This window comes from Coturnix japonica, chromosome 3 (assembly GCF_001577835.2).
Source record: "Coturnix japonica isolate 7356 chromosome 3, Coturnix japonica 2.1, whole genome shotgun sequence".
Classification (NCBI taxonomy): domain Eukaryota; kingdom Metazoa; phylum Chordata; class Aves; order Galliformes; family Phasianidae; genus Coturnix; species Coturnix japonica.
In genome coordinates, this window is record NC_029518.1 from 95,937,910 (window position 1) to 95,960,945 (window position 23,036).

The window sequence follows — 23,036 nt, forward strand, 5'->3', positions numbered from 1 at the left end:
ACAGGGGGCTCCCAATCCCCTTTCCCTCATTTCATGCCCTATAAACCACATGCAATGCCATAGCAGGACACTGCACCAGCAGGACACTGCTCCAGCAGCCCCTGACCCCGATCCCCATCCCATGACCCCTCCCCTGCAGCCCCATCAGCTTCTTCAGCTCCATTATCCCATGCATGTCCATCCTCTGTCCCTTGGCTGCAACCCCAAGGGTACACACATCCTTGGCCCCTTGAGTGCACGCATCCTGGTTCCTTTGAGCTCACGCATCCTTGTTGCATTGGGTGCATGAATCTTAGGATTATTATCGAGAGGAAAAATCATTACCTGGCCCTAAAGCGAGTGGGGAGTCAGCAGTTTGGCTTTGGCAAAGCATAAGTCAAGGCTGATGTGTTTCTGGGCTGCTGGCAGTGTTTAGGTGCTGGCTGGCACCCACAGCAGCAGCAGCAGCGGGTTAATGAGTGTTTCTTGCAAAGTGCAAAGGTCTCTCTGGGCCCTACACGTTTTGCTCAGCACCAAAGTGCTGCTTTGTGAGCTGGATTATGGGGCAGCACCCTCTGCTTTTAATGGGGTCTGCTCCCACCTCCCCACCCCCCCTTCCAAGGCTGCAGGGCCATGCAGTGAGAGCATGGGGTCTCCCCCCCCCCTGCAGGCTCTATTGGCTGTGGGAATGGAAGCAATTAACAGGGTGAAGGGGGGGAAAAAAGCCCTTGGAGACTTGAGAAGCAAAAGTAAAGGATAAAAGCTGCTTGTAATTAAATCCTGTCTATTCTTCTTTAAATGGAGGACAAAAAGAAAGGAACTGGTTTCTGGCTGGATGGGGCAGTGCTCAGATCATTCCTGACTCTCAGATATTCAGAAAGCTGTAGCAAAATACCACTGCCCCATATATCCCTGTTTGTCCATCTGTTCTAAGGGCAATGGTGGCTCTCGTGGTCCCATCCATTGTACCTGGCCCTGGGGAGGCAGCAATATGGGCAGACCCTGCAGGTGTGGGGCAGAGCTTGGGCTGGGATCCTTGCAGTTTAGAAGGGCATTGCAACTTAGGAAGGCATTGCAGCTGGAGAACACACTGCAATTGGGGAATGCATTGTGATGTGATGGTGAGGAGAATGGCTGCAAAGGTGCGATATTCACGCAGGTTTCACAAACACAATGTTCTGCAGAGAGGCAAAACCAGTTCTGTCACAACCAGGGGTCAGCTGCAACCTCAGCTCAGCCCTGGTTGGCACCAAATAGCTGTGCTTCAGCAATGGGTGCAGCCAAGAGCCTGCAGACACCCAGCTGGCAAATGGGGGGGAGAAGGAGAGGGCTGCTGCACCTCTGCTGTTAATTAGTAATTTCTGGGCTATGTTTGGAGCTCTGCTGACCTTTGTGCACCCGAAGCTGTGAGCAGGGCGGGTGAGGAGGTGGCTGACCCCAATCAGCCCCATAGCTGCCTAATTACTCATTAATTCGCTGTGGTGCAGTGAGGGAAACCTCAGCTGGGGGGGTTCAGGGTGGTCAGTGAGCCAAGGAGCTTTGGAGGTGGGTGGGAGGAGAGGTGGAGAGCTCTGAGGGAGGTGGTGGAGAAGGAAAGGCCCTTCAGGCTTATGCTGTGCAATTAACATCAATTAGTGACTGCACTGTGTCCTGCTCCCCATGGGACAGCAGGGCGCATTGTGGGTGCCAAGCGAGCATGCAAAAGCACGGAGCATCCCTAGTGCATCCCAGTGCCCTTGTGCACACCCAACCTGAGCCCCTTTGTGTGCATGCAACCCCCAAACCTGGTAGGGCTGTTCCCATTGGATGTCCCCTTCAGGGACCCTTCTGACAGGAGATCTCCTCCCCACAACCCCAGGGTTTGCAGCATCCCCTCCCCTAACCTGGGGCAAAGGGCACAGCCCCTCTGCTCCTCCTGCAGAGTTGGCAGGGCTGTTACTCATTACATCCCACCCCCCCTTGGGCCTGGGGAGGGGCTGCTTGCTGAGCCAGCCAGCCCCACATCACTCCACATCATCGCCCCACATCGTCTTGCAGTGATCTGCTTTGTCCTGCATCACACCCCACGTTTTCCATCCAGCAGCATGGTAAGGGGGAGGGGGGCACCCCGTTGTGGGGCAGTATAATGGGTGGAGAGGGAACCGGGACTGGTGGGGTTATATTTATTGTGACTTTCAATAAGGGTCGGATAACAAATTAAACGGTGGAGTGAGAAACCAGAAAGGTTTATCATAAGGAAGGAGGCAGCAGATTCTCTTTATGGGATAGGATCAGGCTGTGGCTGCTTAACAGGATTTTCTGACCACCAAACACCTCCTTTCCACAATTTTGTTCCTTTTTTCCCCCCCATATATATCTTAAAGTCTCCTTCTTACCCTGACTGTGCCTTTAAACTCATCTCACCTCCCCCTCACCCTCAGGGCTGTGAGCTGTGGGATCAGCATTGCTCCTGATAGCCCTGTCCCCAGGCAGTGTCTCCTTCCCAATTGGGATAATGGGCCATCAGGCAGTGTCCCTGCCCTGCCCTGGGGGAGCTGGGATGGGAGCATTGGGGTGATGGGGATAGAGGGGCTGGGGTACCTCTGCCGGTCTGATCAGGTTTAGGGTGTCCTCTTATGGGGTCTGCTTTTTGCATAGCCCACCTATGGGAATACCACACCTCCAGGAATGGTGACCCCATCACCTCCCTGAGCAGCTTGTGCCAATTCCCAACCACTATTTTAGTGGATAAATATTTCCTACTACCCCAACCTGAACCTCCCATGACACAACTTGAGGCCATTACTTCTTGTACTGTTCTTCTCTGCTTTACGTCTTGGTTTTGACCCAGGTCCACGGCCAAGGAGGAGTCAGGTTCCAGAACTGGGCCAAGACATATGGCTCTACCCCAGAGCTGTACTTCCAACCCACCTCAGTGGAGGAGATCCGGGAGGTAAGGAGGAGCTCTTAGAGCCTATTAAGAACTAGGGAGGAATGGCCAGTGAGGGCTGTGCCACTCCATTGTGTTCAGATGGCTCCCAGCCATGACAGCAATGGGTCCTTCCCTCGGCTCCAAGTTGTGGCCCAACCTTCTGAGCCACAAATATGGGCATTGCCAATTCTGGGGTGATCCCAAGGGCTGTGCTGGGAGGAGACTTGGTTCCAGGGGTGGCTTTGAGCCTGGATGGTGAATTAACTGTGTAAAGGTGGGTGAAGCTTGAGGTTGCAATGTGCCTCCATCAGCATCCACGGTGTGTTGGGTGCTCACGGGCATTGTGTTGCCCCCACAGATCCTGGATATGGCCCGGCAGAGAAACAAGAGGGTGAAGGTGGTGGGGGGCGGCCACTCACCCTCTGACATCGCCTGCACCGATGACTTCATGATCCAGATGGGGAAGATGAACAAGGTCCTAAAGGTGAGGTGTGGTGGCTCTGGGATATGGTGGCACTTGCCTTGTTGTGGGGGTGGATAGTATGGCACCGGTATGGCTCATACACGCATGTCTGCATATTTGCGTGTGTGTGTGCAATAGAGGGTGAAGAAATCCTGACTATAGCAGAAAACTCTTGAGAGTTGTATCACTGCTGGTAGTTAGGGAGCAGTTCTTGCAAGCTGTCCCATCCTTTGCAGGTAGACAAGGAGAAGCAGCAGGTGACGGTGGAAGGTGGGATCTTCCTTTCAGATCTGAACGTGGAGCTGAACAAGCATGGGCTGGCACTGGCCAAGTGAGTAGGACACGTGTTGGGCCATCCCTGGGTGTCTGCAGGGTGCTAACACAGAGGGTCAACGTACAGCTCAGTAGGCTGTACCCCATGCCGTGTCCCACATACTCAGGTCCTCACCCAACTTCATCTGCCCACAGCTTAGGAGCCGTTTCTGAGGTGGCAGCAGCTGGTGTGATTGGGACGGGGACACACAACACTGGGATCAAACATGGCATCCTCCCCACCCAGGTGAGTCAAGGTGTCAATGTGTTGGGTTTTGAGAGCTATAGGGGATGTGTCCCATTATCCCATCTCCTGGTTGGGGGTTAGAATGTCCCATGAAGGACTCTGACCCCAAATCCACCATGGGTCAGTCCAGCTCACCCCCTGGGCACAATGAAGCCTAAAACATGATCCAGCCCTGGACTCCTCTGTCCCTATGCTTTATTGTCTTGTAATCCGATGAAACTGGTGGGGATGCGTTGATGGTAGGTCTTGGTTGTCTTAGTGCTCTTTTCCAATCTCTGTGATCCTATGAAATAGGAGAAAGCACGTCGTTCTTCTCTTATTGAAGCCCTCCCACAATGAACCTTTGCAGGGTCCGGGTCTGTTTTTAACTGGATGGTTATGAAAATGTTCCGCTCCTATCTCAAAGCCTACATGGGGATCCCACCAATGGCTGTGGAGATGTGAAATCATTTGGGGGACGTTTACTTCTTTAATCAATGACTTTTCCCAGTGCCCTTATGGGACAGAAGGGCCCTTTTATGTCAGCACACCAAAGGTGGCAGGAGAAGGAGATGTGGGTCTGGGACACCAGGTTGGGTACTCACTGATGCCTGTTTTTGCTCCTGGCAGGTTGTAGGGCTGTCACTTCTGACAGCCTCAGGGGACATCCTGGAGTGCTCTGAGTCCATCAATGCAGATATCTTCCAAGCTGCCCGCCTGCATCTTGGCTGCCTGGGTGTTGTGCTCACCGTCACCTTCCAGTGCGTGCCCCAGTTCCACCTGCATGAGGTGACCTTTCCATCCACCCTCACTGAGGTATGGTGTTGGTTGTGTTCCCAAAGCCTCCTTGGGGCTAAGCAGAGTTCCTGGCAGAAGTGGTTGGAGGAAGGTTGTGGGAAGTGGTAGGAAATGCCGTGAGTGTGCTTAGGTTGTACCCATCGTGCAGGCTGTTACTGTTGTGTAAGTTGTACCTGTTGTGTGTCTTTATGTTGTGCTTTGTGGTGTTCTTTAAGCTGGGAACGGATCAGGTTGGCCAAGGAGAGATCGGCCAAGGAGAGAAATGGCATTTTAACTTCCCTATGAGTGGGAATAGCATCTTCTGGGCCTGGGACCAGAGTGGTGTAGAGTCTCCTTCTTGGAGAGCCTTCTTGGCCAAGCCCCTTGTCCATGGTGCTGGGCACCCTGCTCTGGGTGACCAGAGGCTGTTACCTATAACCACAAGCACCCTGGGCTCTGGGGTTCTGCTTTCAGCACTGAATCTGTCCCAGGACAGTCCAGTGGTATAAAGGAAACCTCATCTTCATCACTGTAATGACATTTCACCTTTCAGCCATTCCCAGGCTCTTCTTTTGAAACTGGTTTGGGCTGTTGAGGATATTTTATATATATATATATATATTGCATTTACCCAGTTTGAGATCCAAATACTTGGTTTTACCATCCTGGACAAGCATCTGTGCAGTCCCAGGGCTGTGTCTCTGCCTCTCAGCATTAGCTGTCCCCTGCCTGACTCAGCATGGAGGTGGCAGAGGGGGGACCCAGGTTTCCTGGCTCACAGCCCCCATCCCTTACGCATGACCCTGTTGGGTTCATTACCACACCTGGTAGGTTTAAATCACTCCCACATCTTGTGGATTTCAATCACTCCCATATCTCGTGAGCAATGCCTGATGCAGATTTAATGTTCCAGCTGGAGAAAATTGTCCTGGCTGGAAATCCCAGCCTGGCAAGCCAGTGTGCTGGCCGGTATAAGCAAGAAGAGGGGGAGAAGTTTGTGCCTGCACTGCCCTGCATCCCTGGGAAGCAGCAATGCCTGCAGGTACCATGAGGTGCTCCAGGGATGGGCTGCCTCCATTGTGTTGCCTCCTGTGAACCAGAACTTTGCTTTTCCCAGTGACAGATGGGCCACCTAAAATAGTCTGAGAGCAGCTTGGTCCCAACTTGGTCCCTTCTTATGTGCAAGTTCTGGGGAACTTGGGAGCTTCGATCTGCTCCAGTCACTGATTATCTGTGTCCTCCTAGGAGGTCTGACATCCCTGCTGGTGTACAAACCTCAGCAGCATCTTCTTCTCTCGTCCCATCTAAGTCTCATGGGTCCAGTTCCAGCCTTGGCTAACACCAGTGCAGAGCTTTGTTAAGCTGAGCTCATGAAAAATGAAAACTTCTTGGACACAGCAGCAGAATTTGTTGCAGGATTGATCAGAGCCGCAGTGATGGTAAAGCTCTGAGAAATGCTGTCCTTAATTTAAGGACTGAATTATTTAGTGCCCCGTTGGGGTGGCTCGAGCACCACCAGCAATGTGAACTGAACGTGGTTGTGGGATCATCTTTGCAAGCCCTGATATAAAGCAGTCTGGAGGTATCTGAGTTGTGCTATAGGTGTTTGGGCTGAGCTGGAATGAGGGCAGAAAGGTCCATGCACACCACTGCAGCACATGTGGCATCTCCATCAATCAGAGCTGTAGCACTATGGACACCCCTGGAGATGTTCCTCCATGGTACCCTCTTGGCCAGCACTCAGCTCCTTGCAGGTGTTTCCAGTTGCAGAGGGGATGAGTTTGCGTTGAATAATTCACCCTGCAGCTTCCCTGGTGTCCTGTGGCAGAGTTGCCTGCTTTAAACGCATTGAAGTGTGGTAGGATCTGCTGGCTCCTTATGGCTTGATCCTCATCCACTCTACAGGATCACTCAGACCTTCACCTCAACTGGCATTACCTTTGCCAAAAGGACCCCAAAGTGCTTGGGGTTGGAAGGGACCTTTGGTGTTCATCTGGTCAACCCCCTGCTCATGAGGTGTCTTTCTAGTGCCCTCTGCCAGGTTTCTGTCCCTGGTGCTGAGCATCCTCATCTACCCCCATGGGATGGGGGTCTCATCCTCAGGGATCTCCCAAATCTGTTGGCTGTGGTGCTGGGTGTGATGCAGGCAGAGCAGCACTGCTCAGGCTTAGCAGTGCACTGAACCTTCCCTAACAGCAGATCTGCCCTTGAAGGTGCCAGTCGCTTTACACCTCCTAATCTGCCTTTTAGCAAGGAGCGCCGTGCTGAGCAGTTGTGTTTGGGACATGCCTGCAGCCCCATAGGGCTGGAGTGTCATTCCCTGTCCCTCGGGGCTAGGAGGGCAAAGCAGGGATGCACCCTATGAATATTAATGCCATTATCAATCCTCAGTTGTCGCTGCTGCTCGCTTGCTTCCAGATCTCCAGCTTTCATGTCGAGTGGCCCAGCGAGGCGGAAGAGAATAATGGCAAGGGAGCAGGCTGCTTGAAATATTTAAGCCCGAGTTATCTAAGACGTTGCAAATAATATATGTGTCAGAGGAGCCGGGCTTGGATTTGTGGTTATGTAAGATCTGCTTGCCTTCTTTTCTGGCCTCGTGATTGTCTTTATCACTGGAATATGCTCAGCTGCGCTGGCTGCTGATGGTGACTGGGAACAAAGCACAGATAGAGAGGGTTCACAGCACAGCTGAGGTCACCTGAGCCCCATAGTATGTGCTGGGGTAGTGATGGGGCTGAGCTCAGCCAACTCAACCCAACCCAATGGGAGGCTGAAAAGGGTGAGGGTGGGCTAGAATAAGATGCTTGTTCCACTGATGGCTCTCCCAGTTTGCGGCACTGGAATTTTTGAAGTTGGAGGGCTGAAGAAGTTGGGCTCTGAGCCCACCACTGCTGAACCCAAACCCAAAACCCTTGTGATATGGAAGGATAGTGATGGAAGAAGAAGGGACTGCTTTAAACTAAAAATGGGAGGTTTAGGTTAGATGTTATAGGGAAATTCTGTCCTCAGAGGGCAATGAGACCCTGACACTGTTGCCCAGAAAGCTGTGGGTGCCCCCATGCCTGGAAGTGCCCAAGGCCTGGGCAGCCTGAGCTGATGGGGCCCCCAGCCCACTGCAGGGATTGGGGGTGTTTTAAGGACTCTTCCAACTGAGATTCTATGATCTTTAAGGTTCCTTCTAGCTCAGTCCATTCTGTGTCTCTATGATCGTTAAATACTCTTCTAATCCAACTGTCCTCTGACTCTTGATCCTTGAGATCCCTTCCATCCCAGCTCATACTATGTGCCCCAGGCCCTTTGAGTGCAGGTAACCAAACCTCATTGTGCACCTCATCCTGATCCCTCCTGCCCACCAACGCTGAGGTTGCCTTTAGTGCGCAGATGCAGTTCTTCCCATTGGACACATTAGTATAGGGTAACGTTTAGCACCAACATCCTCTCCCAAAACACAAGCTCTCCATGCTTCTTGGCTCTGATGGACCTGGAGGACGTGTACCAGTGACTTCACGCTCCTTATCCCCCAAGGCCTGTTTTAACCCAGCCTTTATGCAGCGAAGTGATTTGTTCTGGGCAGTGCAATGAAGCTGAGCCCAACTCCCCCGGGGCTCAGTGTGCTCCTGGGCCATCTTCATTGCGTGCAAGAAGATTTCAGCCGTGCGTCCTCTGCCTCTGACCAAGGCAACGTCCCCAAGGACTCCCACTGCTCCCGCCTGCTCTGCAATTATCCTACAAAGCCTCCAGCTGATTTCCTTCGGGCTGATCTGGCTCTATCAGAGGGATCAAAGGCGCACATTGAAGAGGTCGGCCCCGCTGGCGATTTGCTTGCGCTCTCAGGAAGAGGAGAGAGTGCTGCAGGATCACCTTGAGAGCTGCTGCCTCTGCACACTTCTTTCCCCAACTTGTTTTAGCTCCTTGGTGCACTTGTTCCTAATACAGACCAGTGAATGTGTGGGGTCGTGGCTTTTGCCCTGTTTCTGTTTGCACAATCATTGACTGCTTCCTTGGGGAGACATGGAGTTGCAAACAAGGGGTTTTCCAGCCAGAAAATGGGAATTTCTCCATGAGGTTTCACGGCTCAGTGTGCCCTGTGAATGTGTAGTTAATGACAGCAGCGTGAGGTCATTAATTCCCGCTAACAGCAAGAATGGCTGTTTGCTGTGCTGTCCACCACTGAGGTTACAGTACCACGTGACCATGCCATGGCCTTAACCTCACGGTGAGGTCACAGCAAAATGCTCGATGCTGAAGCAGCCCAGCCTGGTGATTAATGGCTAATTAGTACAAATAACCCAAATGGCCCATCTGGAAGCGAACAGCCATGACCTCCCTAGGGTTGTGACCATGGGTCACCTCACCCTGAATGCTTCTCTTGCGTCAAGCAAACCCTATGGGTTTTCTTTAAGCCTTTCTGCAAAGCCATAGGGGGATCTCTGCTGGGAGGAGCTGGGGATGCTGTTTGTAAGGGTGGCAGAGCACTGTGCTCAGGGTGAGCACAAGTTCTTGCACACGCAGGCATGGAGCAGGAACAAGGACTGATGTATCCTCTCATTTCTGCAGTGGGATTTCCTCAGAGGAGCACTTGGACAAGACCCTGTGTCCCTAGGAACAGGCTGTCCTGGGGCTGCAGCCACCCCCATCCCCACCTGCATTATCCCTGCTGTCTCTGTGCCTGGCTGTCCTCAGCTGCTGGCAGGCAGCTCATCCTCTTTAAAGCTCTGCCTTTCCTAAAGCTCTTTTTTGTGTCTTGATGAATAATTTGTCGATTCTGCATTTGGAGCAGGGTGCATCTCTGGGATGGGACTGTATTGTGCATCCTGGTTTCATGCTACACATCCTGGCTGCATCCAGCATTGTGCCGAGCTGTGGAGACCTGGGAGGATGGATGTGCTGTGCTACCCTTATGGGGTTCAGTCATCCCCATAAGCTCTGCCCTGCAACCCTGGACCTTGGCACTGTGAGAGGTTTCTTCTTCTTATGGTTACAATCTCCTCCCAGCCCTATTTCCTCTTGTTGTTGCAGGTCCTCAATCACCTTGATGACCACCTGAAGAGATCCCAATACTTTCGATTCTTGTGGTTCCCACACAGTGAGAACGTCACTGTCATCTACCAGGACCCCACCAACAAGGCAAGTACCACTGGGGCCCCCCAAGAGGAAGGCAGAAGGGCCATCACCAAAACTGCATCCCAAAGCCTGGTCCCTTCCCAGGTCTGAATGTGACCCTACTTCATCATGGGAGAGAGATGCGGGAGGTCCTGGGCTATACTGCTCCAAACTCTCACTCCAAAGTGAGATGGAAAAAGCTGCAATCCCCGCCAATCCCTAATGACCATCATCTTCCTCTGCTTGGCTTTGCAGCCCCCCTCTTCCTCTGCTAACTGGTTTTGGGATTATGCTGTTGGGTACTACTTGCTGGAGTTTCTCCTCTGGATCAGGTAGGAGCATGGGGAGGGTTTGGGCAGCCTCTGCACTTGGGGATGTGGTGGCAGGGGGGAGGATGTGACCCAGAAACCCTCATACCCTTGGGAAGAGGTGACTGCCCACTGCCTTCCATGCAGAAGCAGTGCTTTGGGGCTGATGGCTGGGGCTGCACTGCCCTCGTGTGCACAGAGCTGGAGCAGCCTGAAGGTTTGCAAAGTGAAAAATAAATAAATAAAAAAGGAACTTTTTGAGGACGTGAGACCCTGGGGCGAATAGAATTTATGCAGCCCCTTCAGAGGGCATCTCCTCACCCAGCATCCCTGGGTTGAGGCTTGGGCTCCATGAGCCCTGAGCACTGCCCCATTGGGTTCTCACCTCCTGCTCTTTCCCTGCAGCACCTTCGTGCCCAGCTTGGTGCGCTGGATCAACCGCTTCTTCTTCTGGCTCCTCTTCAGCTCCCGGGTGGAGAACATCAATGTCAGCTACAAGATCTTCAACTACGAGTGCCGCTTCAAGCAGCATGTGCAAGACTGGGCCATCCCCATGTAAATGGCCCTGCAGAACCCTGGCCCATCCCAAAGATACACTCTGTCCCCTGTGCTCTGCCCAGCCAAGCTTGCTTGGAGCAGGAGCAAAGCCATGGGGAAAGGGACCAGGCTAACAGGCACTATTGCCACCTGCAAGCATAGCATATGCATACCCATATCCTGGGGTCCTGACACCATGTCACAAGATAGTCTTTGGTTGATTGGGTGCCCCATCTCTGGAGGTGCTCAAGGCCAGGTTGGATGGGGCCCTGGGCAGGCTGATCTAGTGGGGGGCACTCGTCACACAGCAGGGGATTGTAGCTTGGTGATCCTTAAGGTCCCCTCCAATATAAGCACTCTATCATCTTGGGGCTTGGTGATCCCAAAGTGATATGCTGGGCTATGTCACAGAAACATGGTGAATTAGTATAGGAATGGAGCTATGGGGCATTTAAACCCAAAGAGAGCTGGGTGGGTCCATGCTGACATTAACTGAGCTGCTCTTGGGCAGTGAGAAGACAAAGGAAGCGCTGTTGGAGCTGAAGGCTGCCCTGGAGAACAACCCCAAGATGGTGGCCCACTACCCCGTGGAGGTGCGCTTTGCTCGAGCAGATGAGATCTGGCTGAGCCCCTGCTTCCAGCGGGACAGCTGCTACATGAACATCATCATGTACAGGTGAGCAGCCCTCTCCCCTCTGTTTAGGATCTATACTCATAGGAACACCAGCAGCAGTGCACATCTCAACCACCTCTGGCTCTACAGCTGCCCCTGTAGAGCTTCTGCACCTTTGCTTACTTACCCCACTCGGTGCTGGGAAAGTGTTTGTGGCATAGAAACACAAAACCATAGAATGGTTTGGGTTGGAAGGGACCCTAAAACCCATTAATTCCCAGCCCTTTCCTTAGGAACAACTCCCACCAGCTCAGGCTGCCCACAGCCCTGTCTGGTCCAGCCTTGGTCATTGCCATGATGGTTCCTAGAGGGTTTCCACCACCTGGTTCTGGTCAAAGAGTCCATTATGCCCCCCTGGGCTTGTCATGTTCCCCCTAGTGTGGGTTTCTCAGTGAGTGTGCAAAAATTCCCCTACAGCCCCAATTAATGCCTCCTTGTTTGGCCCCCCCAGGCCCTATGGGAAGAATGTGCCCCGGCTCAACTACTGGCTGACCTACGAGGGCATCATGAAGAAGTATGGTGGGAGACCACACTGGGCAAAGGTACTTGTAGCTACGTTCTTCTAGGGGTCCTTTCCTCTTCTTCATCACGGCTCTTCTTGGTGGGGGCTTTGTGGCTGGGAGAGGGCCAGAGAAGGGCTCCCACATCAGATTGCTCCTTTGCAGGGGGGCTGAGCATGGGCTTCCCATCAGTGTATTCCCTAGTCACGGTCAGCCCCCCACCATTTCCTTTCCTGCAGGCCCACAGCTGTACCCGCAAGGATTTTGAGAAGATGTATCCGGCCTTCTCCAAATTCTGCTCCATCCGGGATAAGCTGGACCCTACAGGGATGTTCCTGAACACCTACCTGGAAAAGGTGTTCTACTGACAGCACAGGGATGGGGCAGTGCAGGGGATGGAAGAGAAATCAGCTCGTTCTCAGGACACCCCAAAGCTCATGGTCCTTGGTGGCCCCAAAATGCTGTATTCCCAGCTGTTGCAATGGCAGGCAGCGTGGGCTGGCCTTGGGGATGGGGCTGTGTGCTGGCCATCACTCCTGCTGGGTCCCTGAGATGTGCAGAGCCCCAAACATCTCCTGTCTAAGCCAACATTTGAATAAAGACCTTGCTAACCAAGCCAGCCTTAGTGTGTACTTTCAAGTGGGTGTGGTGTGCCCAGCTCGGGGGACCAGGGAATGGGCTTTGTGTCCCTGAGTCAGGGCTGGATATGGGAACCAGAGCCCATTGCACAGCCCAGGCTGGTGCCATCCAGGTCCTTGGGCTGAAGCAATCACCCCTTGTTGAGGAATGCAGGCAGATATTAGAGGAGGTTGCATCTCAGGTCCATAGCATCCCAGTTTGTATTGGTGTAAGAGAAGCCATGCATGTACAGATGGACTGTGTCCTTTCCCAAAAACCATGGGAGATGCTCCTCAGGATCCAGCATGGCAATTCCCATGCTGCAGTCCCTCTGCTAGGAATTGTCCCCACTGAAGCAACCCAAATGGCACTGGCCTGGGCCCCACTTCTGTTACTACGAGATGGGAAAGTGGACATGAGATTGTAGAGAGGGGCAGGAGGATTCCCCACTAAGATCAGGGTAAGTGGGCAGGTGGTCAAAAATGCATTTAGTGCCCTGTAGGGTCAAGTAGAAAATGTTTGCAGGGTTTGAAATTGGGCTCAGTGATCCTTATAGGTCTCTTCCAACTCAGGATATTATAGGTCAGTTGAGCTTTGGCTTTTGGAGCCATCAGCTGGCACAGGGTGGACCTTGTCCTCTACATCTTGCTTGCTTCAGCTTCCCTCGACCTCAGGTGGTTAAAAAATTGGCCAAACTGAAACACGTGCAGTTTGTGTCCAACTTCTCAGCTTGTTCCCAGCCCAATGCGCAATAGCCAGAACTCCAATGGAAAAGATTAAGGCAGGGTGAAAGTGCTCTTGGGTGCCCAATGAGTTGAGTCAGTAAACAGGGAGAGGCCGGAAGCAGCGTGATACCTTGGGCAAAAAACAAAGGCTAGGTAACTCCTTCACACTGATGTTTCTGAGAGTTTCCCCACGTTCCTGCCTGCTGGATCCTCACCTGAGATCCAGCCCTTGGAGCCTCATGCCTTGAGCTGGAAACTCAACCTGAAGATAGGTGCGTTGTGGGTGTCGTTGATGCAGCCAAGCAGGAAGGAGGTGAAGACTTAGTGGGGGTTGGCCTCCGTCCAGGGGGAGGAGTTCCGCCAGGTTTCGTTTCTGCTGCAAAAAGTGAGTTCCCACAAAGCCTTCAAATCTGAAGATAAAAGGTTGGATTTGTTTAAATTGCTTTTGTAACAGATTTCTTTTGCTGTCTGAATAACGTGCTTTCAGCTTTTAACCTCTTTGATTCCTTCTATGTCTGTTTATTGCAATGCTGGAGAAGGTTTCTATCCGAGGAGAGATCTCAATCCTTCCGTGCCTCGGTTGCTCATTGTTAGACTTAGTTTCCTTGTAGAAGCTCCGGTTTCACTCAGCTCCAAAAACCTCTGAATTCTTGAAAAAAGCAAATTAATGTGATTATCAGCTCAACCTTTGCACTTTGTGTGCTGCAACAGACCTCTCTGGTTTGGTGGCACGCAAGGGGTAGATACTGCTTTGTGTTTTCTCTGCAAATTCTTCCACCTTTGACACCTGCTCCTAAGGCTGGCTGTTGTCACCCATGACATTGCTGGCAGGTCTCTGTCCTTGCCACCCTCACATTAATCACATAACCCTGTTCCTAAGGACACCTTAAGGTTAAGCCATGGTGTGCTGTGAAGAAGCCAGAAGTGTGAATCCTTGTGGATGTCCTGCTGTGACCCCCAAGGAGGCAGCGGTGGCATCCTGAAATCACAGTGATGGAGGAGGTGACCGTGCTCTTCTCTCCCTCAGGAGGCTCTTGTGGTGCTTCCATCTCCATCCTGGGCCACCACCTTCTGAGCTGCTGAGATCTGGTTCCACTAAGGGACAGCACCCCGCTGCTTAGCTGAGGTCAGCTCTGGTTTGGCATTACTCCTTTACGATGGCAGAAGGAAGTTCCAGACAGTTTGGTGAGTTTGAGGGGTTCCTGTGCTGTGTCCTCTCTTGCTGTGAACATCACTGAACCTGTAATGATAGAATTAGTATGGTTGGAAAGACCTCCATGATCACCAACTTCCCTACCTTCCTTCCCTTCCTTCGTCCAACTTCAACCCATCCCCACCATGCCCACTTACTGTGCTCCTAGATGCTGCCCTCTCCGAGGTTCAAGCAATGGAGAAGAGGCCCAGGTCCACTCTCAATATCTATGACCACCCTGAGATGGAACTTCACCGTGGCCTTCCTGAAAGGGGATACAGGGAGGGACTCTTTGTCAGGGCTCTTTGTCTGCCTAGAAAGCTGTGTGTTCCTTATCCCTGTAGGTGCCCAAGGTCATGGATGGGGCTTTGGTCTGTGGGAGGCATCCCCATGGCGGTGTTGGGGCTGGGTGGGCTTTAAGAAGCCCTTCTGACACAAACCACTCTGGGATTCTGTTGTTCAGTCTCATGGGCTTTAAAGAGATGCTCCCCCAACGCTGCCAAGAATGATCTTCAGTTCACAAACCCTCTAGCGAAATCTTGAGAGCAGAAGCACTCATTAGAAATCCCCTTTCCTCTGACAAGGTGGCAGTGATGATTTACTGGAAGAGATTCCCAAGAAAAAATGCAGGAGAGACCAAATTCCTGAGGATGGGGAGCAAGAGAGTCTCAAGAACTGTAAGTAGGGAAAAGGAACAGCGCCTACTGACCTTGGGCTTGGAACGTTCCTCTCTTCAGCCTTGACCTCAGTGTCCTCCCTGCAGGTAAAAGGATGCAAAGTGAGCTAAAGGCCATCCTGGAGAGGTCCTCCCAGAAGCTGTCACAATTCCTCCCTCTACTCAGCCAAGCGGGGGCAAGAGAGGGGATCTTATACCTCAGGTGAGTTGATGGACATTTTATTTCTTTAAAGGGCATCTTCTGATTCTTATGTAGAAAGGGGCTGCACGGAGCTTTTGCCTCATAGAATCGTCCATATTGGAAAAGACCTCCAAGATCCCTAAGTCCAGTTCCAACCCACTGATGTCCAACGTGCCATCCTTAGAAAGGCACAAACCAACTGAACTTATTTAATTTTTAATTAGGGTGGGGAGGCCCTGGCACTGATGCCCAGAAAACTGTGGGTGTCCCATCCATGGATGGGCCTTGGGCAGCCTGAGCCGGTGAGGGGCACCCAGCTCATGGCATGGAGTGGGGCTGGGAGGAGCTTTGAGGTCCTTTCCAACCCAACTATGATGTGTTTCCGTGATCCTATGAGATTCTTTCTCTCTCTCTGTGCTCAGGAACCGCCTCACAAGCTTGAAGCCCGACATTCTGATGGACCCCATTTACATCGGTCTCTTCGGCAGCACTGGGGCAGGGAAAAGCACATTGCTGAATGCCATCATAGACAAAAACTTCTTCTTACCAGTGTCAGGGAGCAGCGCCTGCACATCCTGTGTGGTGCAGATCAACACAAGCCGCAGTAAACAGCACGAGGCCAAAATTCACCTGCTCACAGATGAGGCATGGATCATAGCTCTATGTTTCTTGAATGTCTCCCTGGAGGCACTCAGGATTGGGCTGGGTGGAGCTCTTAGCACCTGATGGAGCTGTAGGTGTCCCTGGTTATTGTGGGAAGTTGGACCAAATGACCTTTAAAGGTCCCTTCCAACTCAAATGATTTTGTGATTCAATGTTTTCCTTTAGAGGAGAGAGGAAAGAGGCTTAGCTGGCTTCTTCAGAGGGAATCATGACCTGCTGGAAGAATGCGGGGTGGGGAGGATGTGACCAGTGTGGCCCCAAAGTAGTGATGGGCACTGGCACTGGTTCCTGCTGGTTTAGGTGTGCCAGGAAGGAGGAAGAGATGGGATTTCTTGCAGGCATCCGTGCTGTAACTTCTGTGCATCTAATGTGTCCTGCCAGGAGTGGAGGGATGAGCTGAGGGGTCTGGTGGCACTTGTGGACCCTGGTGAAGATAGCGAGGACAACAATGAAAGAAGTGAAGTTGCTTCGAAGATCTCTGCTATCTATGGGAGAGGAGCTGAAACTAGGAGTTATGAAGAGCTGTGCAGAATGAGACCCATTGTCTCCATTCCCCCTTCAAGATGTATCATCTTCAGGGAAGCAACTGTGAGTATTTCATGGAATCCCAGAATTCATGGAATCATAGAATCACACGGTTGGTAAGGACCTATAAGATCATCTAGTCCAACCATCCTCCCTTTACCATACCTACAGGAAACCCCTAAACTATGTCTCCTAGCTCCCTATCCAGGTGCTTCTTGAACACTGCCAGGGATGAATTGCAATATCATTGGGTTGGAAGGGAAGTTAAAGCCCATCCACTTCCAATCCATGGGCATGGACAGCTCCTATAGACCAGGGTGCCCAAACCTCATCCAACCCTGATGGGGTTCTGGTGTCTCTGAGGTTCTTTGCTAAGGGGGTCACTGCTTTAACTACTTGCTGTGCCCCAGGCAGAAGAACTTTCGGACAAAATGTGCCCATATATCCGGAGTCCGACTATTGCAAGAGGAGAAACAGAAGAAGATGGAGAAATGGAAGAAGAAGACAGAAAAACGCGGATCTGGCCCCTGATCAAAAATGTGGAAGTGACTCTCCCATATTCACAAGTGATTCCAGAAGGTGTTGTCTTTGTGGACATTCCAGGGACAGGTGATTTCAACAGCAAAAGGGATGAGATGTGGAAAGAGGTGAGTGTGAGCTGTCCCAGGAGGAGGGCAGGAATACATGCTTCTCTGCATGTGGCATGCTCCTGTTTTCTAAGGATCAGTGATGGAGAAGGGAACCTCCATGGGGCTGTAGGGAACAGGGATGCCTTTAGCAGAAGGTTCAGGGTAGCATTCTGGTATGGCATGTCTGAGTTAATGGGAATAAAAAGTTCTCGGCATCTCACGTTGGTTTATCACATCCTTTATTTCTGGCCCTCCTTCCCCTCCTGTCCCTTGCAGAACATCAACAAGTGCTCCGTCATTTGGGTGGTCAACTCCTTCCAGCGGATCCTGGGAGAGAAAATCCATGAGATGCTGCTGAGAGAGGGCATGAAGGCTTTCCAGAGTGGGATGTGCAGGGACATCTCCTTGGTGGCCACCAAGTCTGATGACTTGAATCTAGACGAATACAGATGGTAATGGAACAAGCAGGGTGGGTGATGCAGGGTGTCCCTTTTCCTTGCAGGATCTAGGTACTGCTAAAATCATTCAAATGTGTAATTTCTACCTTGTTTTTATCCTTTCAGGGAAAAAAAGAAAAAAAATGTGAGTATTTTTCAGCCTTTCATTTCTTCGTCCCTTTCATAGAATCATAGTCTCATTAAGGTTGCAAAAAAACAGTAAGATCACCAAGTCCAACCATCAGCCCATTACCACCTCACCCAGTTATAGAATGATAGAATCACGAAGGTTGGAAAAGACCTCCAAAATCACCAACCCAACCCCAACCCAACCCCACTGTGCCCACTGACCATGTCCCCAAGTGCCACATCTCCGTCATTCTTGAACAACTCCAGGAACAGTGATTCCATTTAAGGAAACTGGAGAATTTCCTATATGAATTGGTGTGAATTGAGCAGAACTGATGGGCTTGATAAAGAAATTGGGAACTCTAGGCAGTTCTTTGTTAAGAGAGTCCTTCATTAAAGAGAAACTGTTCTGGATGGTCCACTTGGCCTTACAAGTTCAGGATCCCTAAAGCATTACTGGGAAATGTCAGTAGTAATTCCTATCCTTTCTCCCAATGTAGATAAATAAACATGATGCTATCCTGGAAAGGAATGAAGCTGTGAAGCAGGAGAAGAGTAGAATGATAAAGAAAAAGCTCAAGGTAATATTCCTTGGAGAACCTGGTTGGCATGTGTCTGTATGGCACTGTTCATCTGGGAGTGTATTAACAGATGCCTTCCATGATGTCTGGTCACTGTCTAGCAGCCTCTGCTTGCTTTCTTTGCTCTGTGTTTGGTCCATTTGGTCTTCCTGGTCATCTCCAGTTTAACTCTCCACCATCTATTTAAGAAACACATGGAATTTGATGGTGGAGATGTCCTCTGAACCAGCACTTGCTTCATGAAAAAGAAGAATCCAGCTCTCATTGCGCTGCAGAGACGAGCTGGGGGTGTTCATGTCTTACAGGAAAAGCTTCCGAATGACTTGGAGGTGGTGCACAAAGCTGACCTCGTGTACACTGTCAGTGCCCGCGAGTACTGGAATGAGGAGACACTCAGCAAGGAGGAAACAGGTGATGGCTGGGTTTTCTGGCTGCAGGTAGCAGTGATGCAATATGGAGCTGTCATATAGTCATAGAATTATAGAAGATCCTGGGTTGCGAAGGACCTCAATACTCATCCAATTTCAACCCCCTGCTATGTGCAGGGTCGCCAACCACCAGACCAGGCTGCCCAGAGCCACATCCAGCCTGGTTTTGAATGCCTTCAGTGATGGGGCATCCATGCTCACCCAACCCCTCTCCCACTCACAGAGATCCCAAAGCTGAGGGACTACATCCGCAAGTTTCACGTCAAGCAGAAGAGGAACGTGCTGATGGATCACACCATGGAGGCCATCACCATTTTCTCTCTCATCGAGAGTCTCCAGGCCAACAAACATGCTCAGGTTTGCCCTGAGCAGCTTTAGGGAACAGCTAAAGGGAATGGTGGAGAGGTGGTTTGGCTCTGATGGGATTATTTATGGCTCTGTTGTGATCTTATTATTATTTCTTTCTGTTGTCCATTGATTTCAGTATCAGCTTGCAAAAAGAAATCACTTGAGAGAGATCATCGTGCAGAAGATCGCTGATCTGGAGAAAGATATTAGCAAGTGCTTTCTGCCCATCGAGCAGTCACTCAAGGACGGTGTAGAGGAAGCAAAGAAGTCCTATAAGGCAGCTATCCGAACTATCCTCAGTGTGAGTATAAAGCAGTTCTCTGATCTCTATTGACAGTGGCAAGGCTTGAGGAAACTGCATGGAGCTGTGTCAGGGGAGGGTCAGGTGGGGGTTAGGGAAAGGCTGTGCCCCAGAGGGCAGCGGACATGGAACAGTTCCCCAGGGCAGTGGGCAAGGCTCAGAGCTCTGGGTGGTCCTATGTGGAGCCAGGAGTGGGACTCCTTTTGGGTCTCTTCCAACCATGACCAGGCTGTACCTCATCACGTTCCTTTCTGCCCTGCAGCGCAGCCAAGGGTACCAAGGCTACCACCGGACCCTGAGGGCCGTGTGCCTCAAGAGGGGGGTCTATGCCTCCCGCACCTTCTACCGGATAGACATCAACAGCTCCTTGGCACAGCCCATCTACGAAAAGATTGACATGAATTTTGGGAATGTGTTCAGGTGAGAGCCTGCCTGTATTCCCCCTCCACTTTCCATAGAATCCTAGAATAACTTGACTTGGAAGGGACCCTTAAAGGCCATCTGATCCAACTCCCTTGCACTGAACAGGGACACCTACAGCTCCATCAGGTGCTCAGAGCCCCATCCAGCCTGACTTAGGGAGTCTGCAGGGACATTCACCACCTCTGGGCAACTGTGCCAGTGCTTCTTAGAATGGAATCATAGAATCATGAGAGTGGGGAGGCCATGGACAGTATAGTTTCATTGCCATTGTCCTCTTCGATGAATTTCCTACCTTGACAGGATCCAGATGGGCACCTGCTCCACATTGAAAACCTGCCTTGATGCTTTCAAAGGGGCCGTGCAGCAGAAACTACAGGAAGCCCAGATCAAACTGATGGCTGACAGTGAGCACAAGCTGGCGTTCCTCAAGCAAGAGGTACACTTGAGAGGAGATGGAAAGGGGGAAAGCACTGCTTATGTAGGACCTGTGGAGATAACTTGCTCTGTTTGAAGTTCCTGGAGAAGACACAGAGGGAGATATGAATATTTCCACCTGGTCTTCAGCAAGCATGATCTTCAGCAGGGTCAGGAGTTCTCGCGCTCTTTCTTGAGTCCTGGAATAAAACTTCCCAGTTTTCCAGGGCATTGGGAGATGGGCTGGGGTTGGACTTGGATCTTTTCCAACCAGATTCTCTGGTTGTATGTCTGTTGTGCTGGTGGGTGAGCATTTGAACTTATTCTTGTAGACAGACTTCATCGTCAGTGAGGCTGAGAAACTCATCCTTCAGAGGAAAGCAAATATCTACCAGTCCCTTGTCGTATCCATTCAGAATGACCTGCTGCTCTGCTATGAAGGTATGACCATCACCTTTCTCCTGAAGGTTCTTTTGATTTTAACAGTGACCCCATTAAGGGCTGAGCAAAAGGGTGCAGACTTACAACCTGCCCATAGAAAGGCTGGGAAGAAATCCACAGGGGAAAGGATCGTCTGTTAGGTAGTCGTCAATGCACAGAGATTTTGGAAGTCCAAAGCAGCTCATGCTCAAATATGGAAATTTACCTGCCCGATTTACTCCAGTTTGTTAATTTTTGTAATCTACAGACATTTTCTACTGCTGATTCATTCCTATTTGTGTCTCTGAAGGAAGAAGCAAAAGTAATAAGCTCCTGAATCTGTTTCTTCCTTCCTTTCCTATCAGTAGGTGGCATACTTTGGAAGCAAAAAAGTTAAAATCCAGCTAGGTTAATGCAGATCCCTGGCATGAGCAGAGGCAAATGGGTCTCCTGCTGTAGGAAACCACAGCTGTGACTTTGTGACCCTTTCCTAAACCAAAGCACTACCCCTGCTCCACTTGGGCTGGACCCCAATGTGACAATGACCCCTTTGCCACAGAGACTGCTGCAGTGAGAGGACAACAAGCCTACCAGAAGATGCAAACCATCCTTAGCAATGGTATCATGAAAGCGGTGGAAAGTGGGATGTTTGAGAGAGCTGAGAACAGCATGAGAGAGCACCTGCAGGGCATGAAGGTACGTTGGGTGCCTTTGTTTTCCTTGGGGCAGCACTTTGCAGGTAGAGGACAATGTCCCCAGAAGGACAGTGCTCTGCCACTGTCACTGTAAAGAAGTTATTCCTCATGTTTGTATGGAACTCCCTGGGTTTCAGTTTATGCCAATTTCTCCTTGTCCTGTTGCTGAGCACTACTGAGAAGACCCCCATCCTCCTGATCCCCGCCCTTCAGGTATTGATCAGCACTGATCAGATCCCTCCCCCCTTCCCTTCCCCAGGTGAACAGCCCCAGGGCTCTCAGCCTGGCCCCATCAGGAGGTGCTCCAGGCCCCCACCATCTCTGCAGCTGGGCTCCAGCTGTTCCCTGTCCTCCTTGAACTGGGGAGCCCAGCACTGGGCTCCATGTTCCAGATGTGGCCTCCCTAGGGCAGAGCACAGAGAGGAGGATCACCTCCCTCACCCTGCTGGCCACACTCTATGTAATGCACCCCAGGGTTCTATTGGCCTTCTTGGTCATTAGGATGCACTGCTGGCTCATGGTCAACCATTGGTTGACTGTCAGTCAACCTGGAGACTGCTCTGGAAATATTTAACCCCTATAAAACATTCAGCTCTATCAGAACAGCCACTCTCCGTTCTGAACTGTTGGCTTGTGCTGCAAACCAACCTCTCCTTCTTGTGCAACAACACCAGGGAGCAGACCAGGAAAAGATGGGTGGTGGCTGCTCCTGTGCTTCCCCTGCTGGGAGGCGGCCAGGTGCACTGACTGGGACTGGGGGGGAAGGTGAGGAGGTGAGGAACTCCACTCCTCTCCCCTACTGATGTGCTTGGGCATGTGCTGGCTGCAGGATCAGATCACCAGGAAGCTGGAGGAGGACTTCTCCAATATGCTTAGCCTTGCCTTTTGCCCGTGGGACCAACTGGATGGCAAGCTACCAGGTACAGCCCCATACATGGACTGGGGTCTCTGGGTCCCACATCCCCTCCCTGAGTGGTGGGTGACATGGTGATGCGGACACCTGCAGTCCCACCATGGAGTGCTTTCCTTGGGTCCCAATGGGCATTGGAGGGATGTGCCATAAAGCAAGCAGGGTGCCCACATCCCAACCAGAACCTCAGGACTTTCCATCTTGCCCCAGATCTCTGCAATCTATAATCCCCAGATCCATAAACATCCATATGGGCACAGGTTTAGCGATAGGGACAAGTAAATCCCATCAGTATACTGACTTCTCGAGCACTTGCGTGGAGGAATCTCCCCAGTTCCCCAGAAGAAGATGGCCAGCTGACTCTAACAGGCTCCTCTGTTTTGCAGACCTGCAGAATGAATTCTTGAACATCAGAATCATTCACAAGACCCTGCAATCAGCCAAAATGTCCTAGAGAGATGCAGGAATTGCCTCTGGTGGTGCAGTCCTATTACTCGTGGTGGTGCTTTGTTCTCTTTATCCTTTGACTTCGTAGGGAATCATCTCCAGTGGTTTTCGTTTCCTCGTAAAGAACATTTGTGAGATATTTTGTATGCATTTTATAAAGCTGATGAAGTAAGAGTCCTGGACAATGCTCAGTGCCCCTTCCCTGTGTGCTTACACACCAAACACATCCTGCTTTTACCAGCCAGGCTTATATTGCTCTTAATGCTTCAGATTTTTTTCTAATAAAATAAAACTGTTGTAAACAAACCTGTGTATACTTAATGGGCTCTCATAAAAGCCAGGCTTGGGTAAAACCAGCCCCAAAAAGCTGCTGGGGAATTACTTCCTTCTGCAGAATGATCCAATGTAAAGCAGAGGCGATTGGTTTGCATGGGGCACAGGTACTAAAGGTGTGCTGGGCTCAGGGGGAGGATAGAGGTGTCTCAGCAGCTCCAAACTCCACCCA

General features: G+C 51.2%; 2 protein-coding genes across 3 annotated transcripts; both read left to right on the plus strand.

Moving 5' to 3' along the window:
* The first annotated feature begins 1,878 nt into the window (after positions 1-1,878).
* On the plus strand, positions 1,879-12,408 carry LOC107312420 (L-gulonolactone oxidase-like). Its single transcript, XM_015859843.2, has 12 exons — positions 1,879-2,066; positions 2,810-2,911; positions 3,249-3,374; positions 3,590-3,684; positions 3,822-3,912; positions 4,522-4,707; positions 9,688-9,795; positions 10,027-10,103; positions 10,485-10,634; positions 11,128-11,292; positions 11,741-11,831; positions 12,029-12,408. Exons 1-12 carry the CDS (start codon positions 2,064-2,066, stop codon positions 12,155-12,157), a joined length of 1,323 nt encoding a protein of 440 aa, XP_015715329.1. The 5' UTR covers positions 1,879-2,063; the 3' UTR covers positions 12,158-12,408.
* Positions 12,409-13,135: 727 nt separating this feature from the next.
* Positions 13,136-22,837, plus strand: LOC107312404 (nuclear GTPase SLIP-GC-like). 2 transcript variants are annotated; one of them, XM_015859809.2, is made up of 19 exons: positions 13,136-13,555; positions 14,160-14,317; positions 14,909-15,001; positions 15,088-15,202; positions 15,604-15,826; positions 16,226-16,432; positions 16,780-17,016; positions 17,275-17,450; positions 17,562-17,580; positions 18,065-18,145; positions 18,451-18,556; positions 18,797-18,930; positions 19,058-19,222; positions 19,485-19,642; positions 19,946-20,081; positions 20,392-20,500; positions 21,039-21,175; positions 22,004-22,094; positions 22,471-22,837. In XM_015859809.2, the coding sequence occupies exons 2-19, from the start codon at positions 14,290-14,292 to the stop codon at positions 22,536-22,538; spliced, it is 2,283 nt and encodes a 760-aa protein (XP_015715295.1). In that variant the 5' UTR covers positions 13,136-13,555; positions 14,160-14,289; the 3' UTR covers positions 22,539-22,837. The 2 variants fall into 2 exon arrangements, with proteins under 2 accessions (XP_015715295.1, XP_015715296.1); XM_015859810.2 differs by having other exon boundaries at positions 13,136-13,517; positions 22,471-22,832.
* Positions 22,838-23,036: the final 199 nt, after the last annotated feature.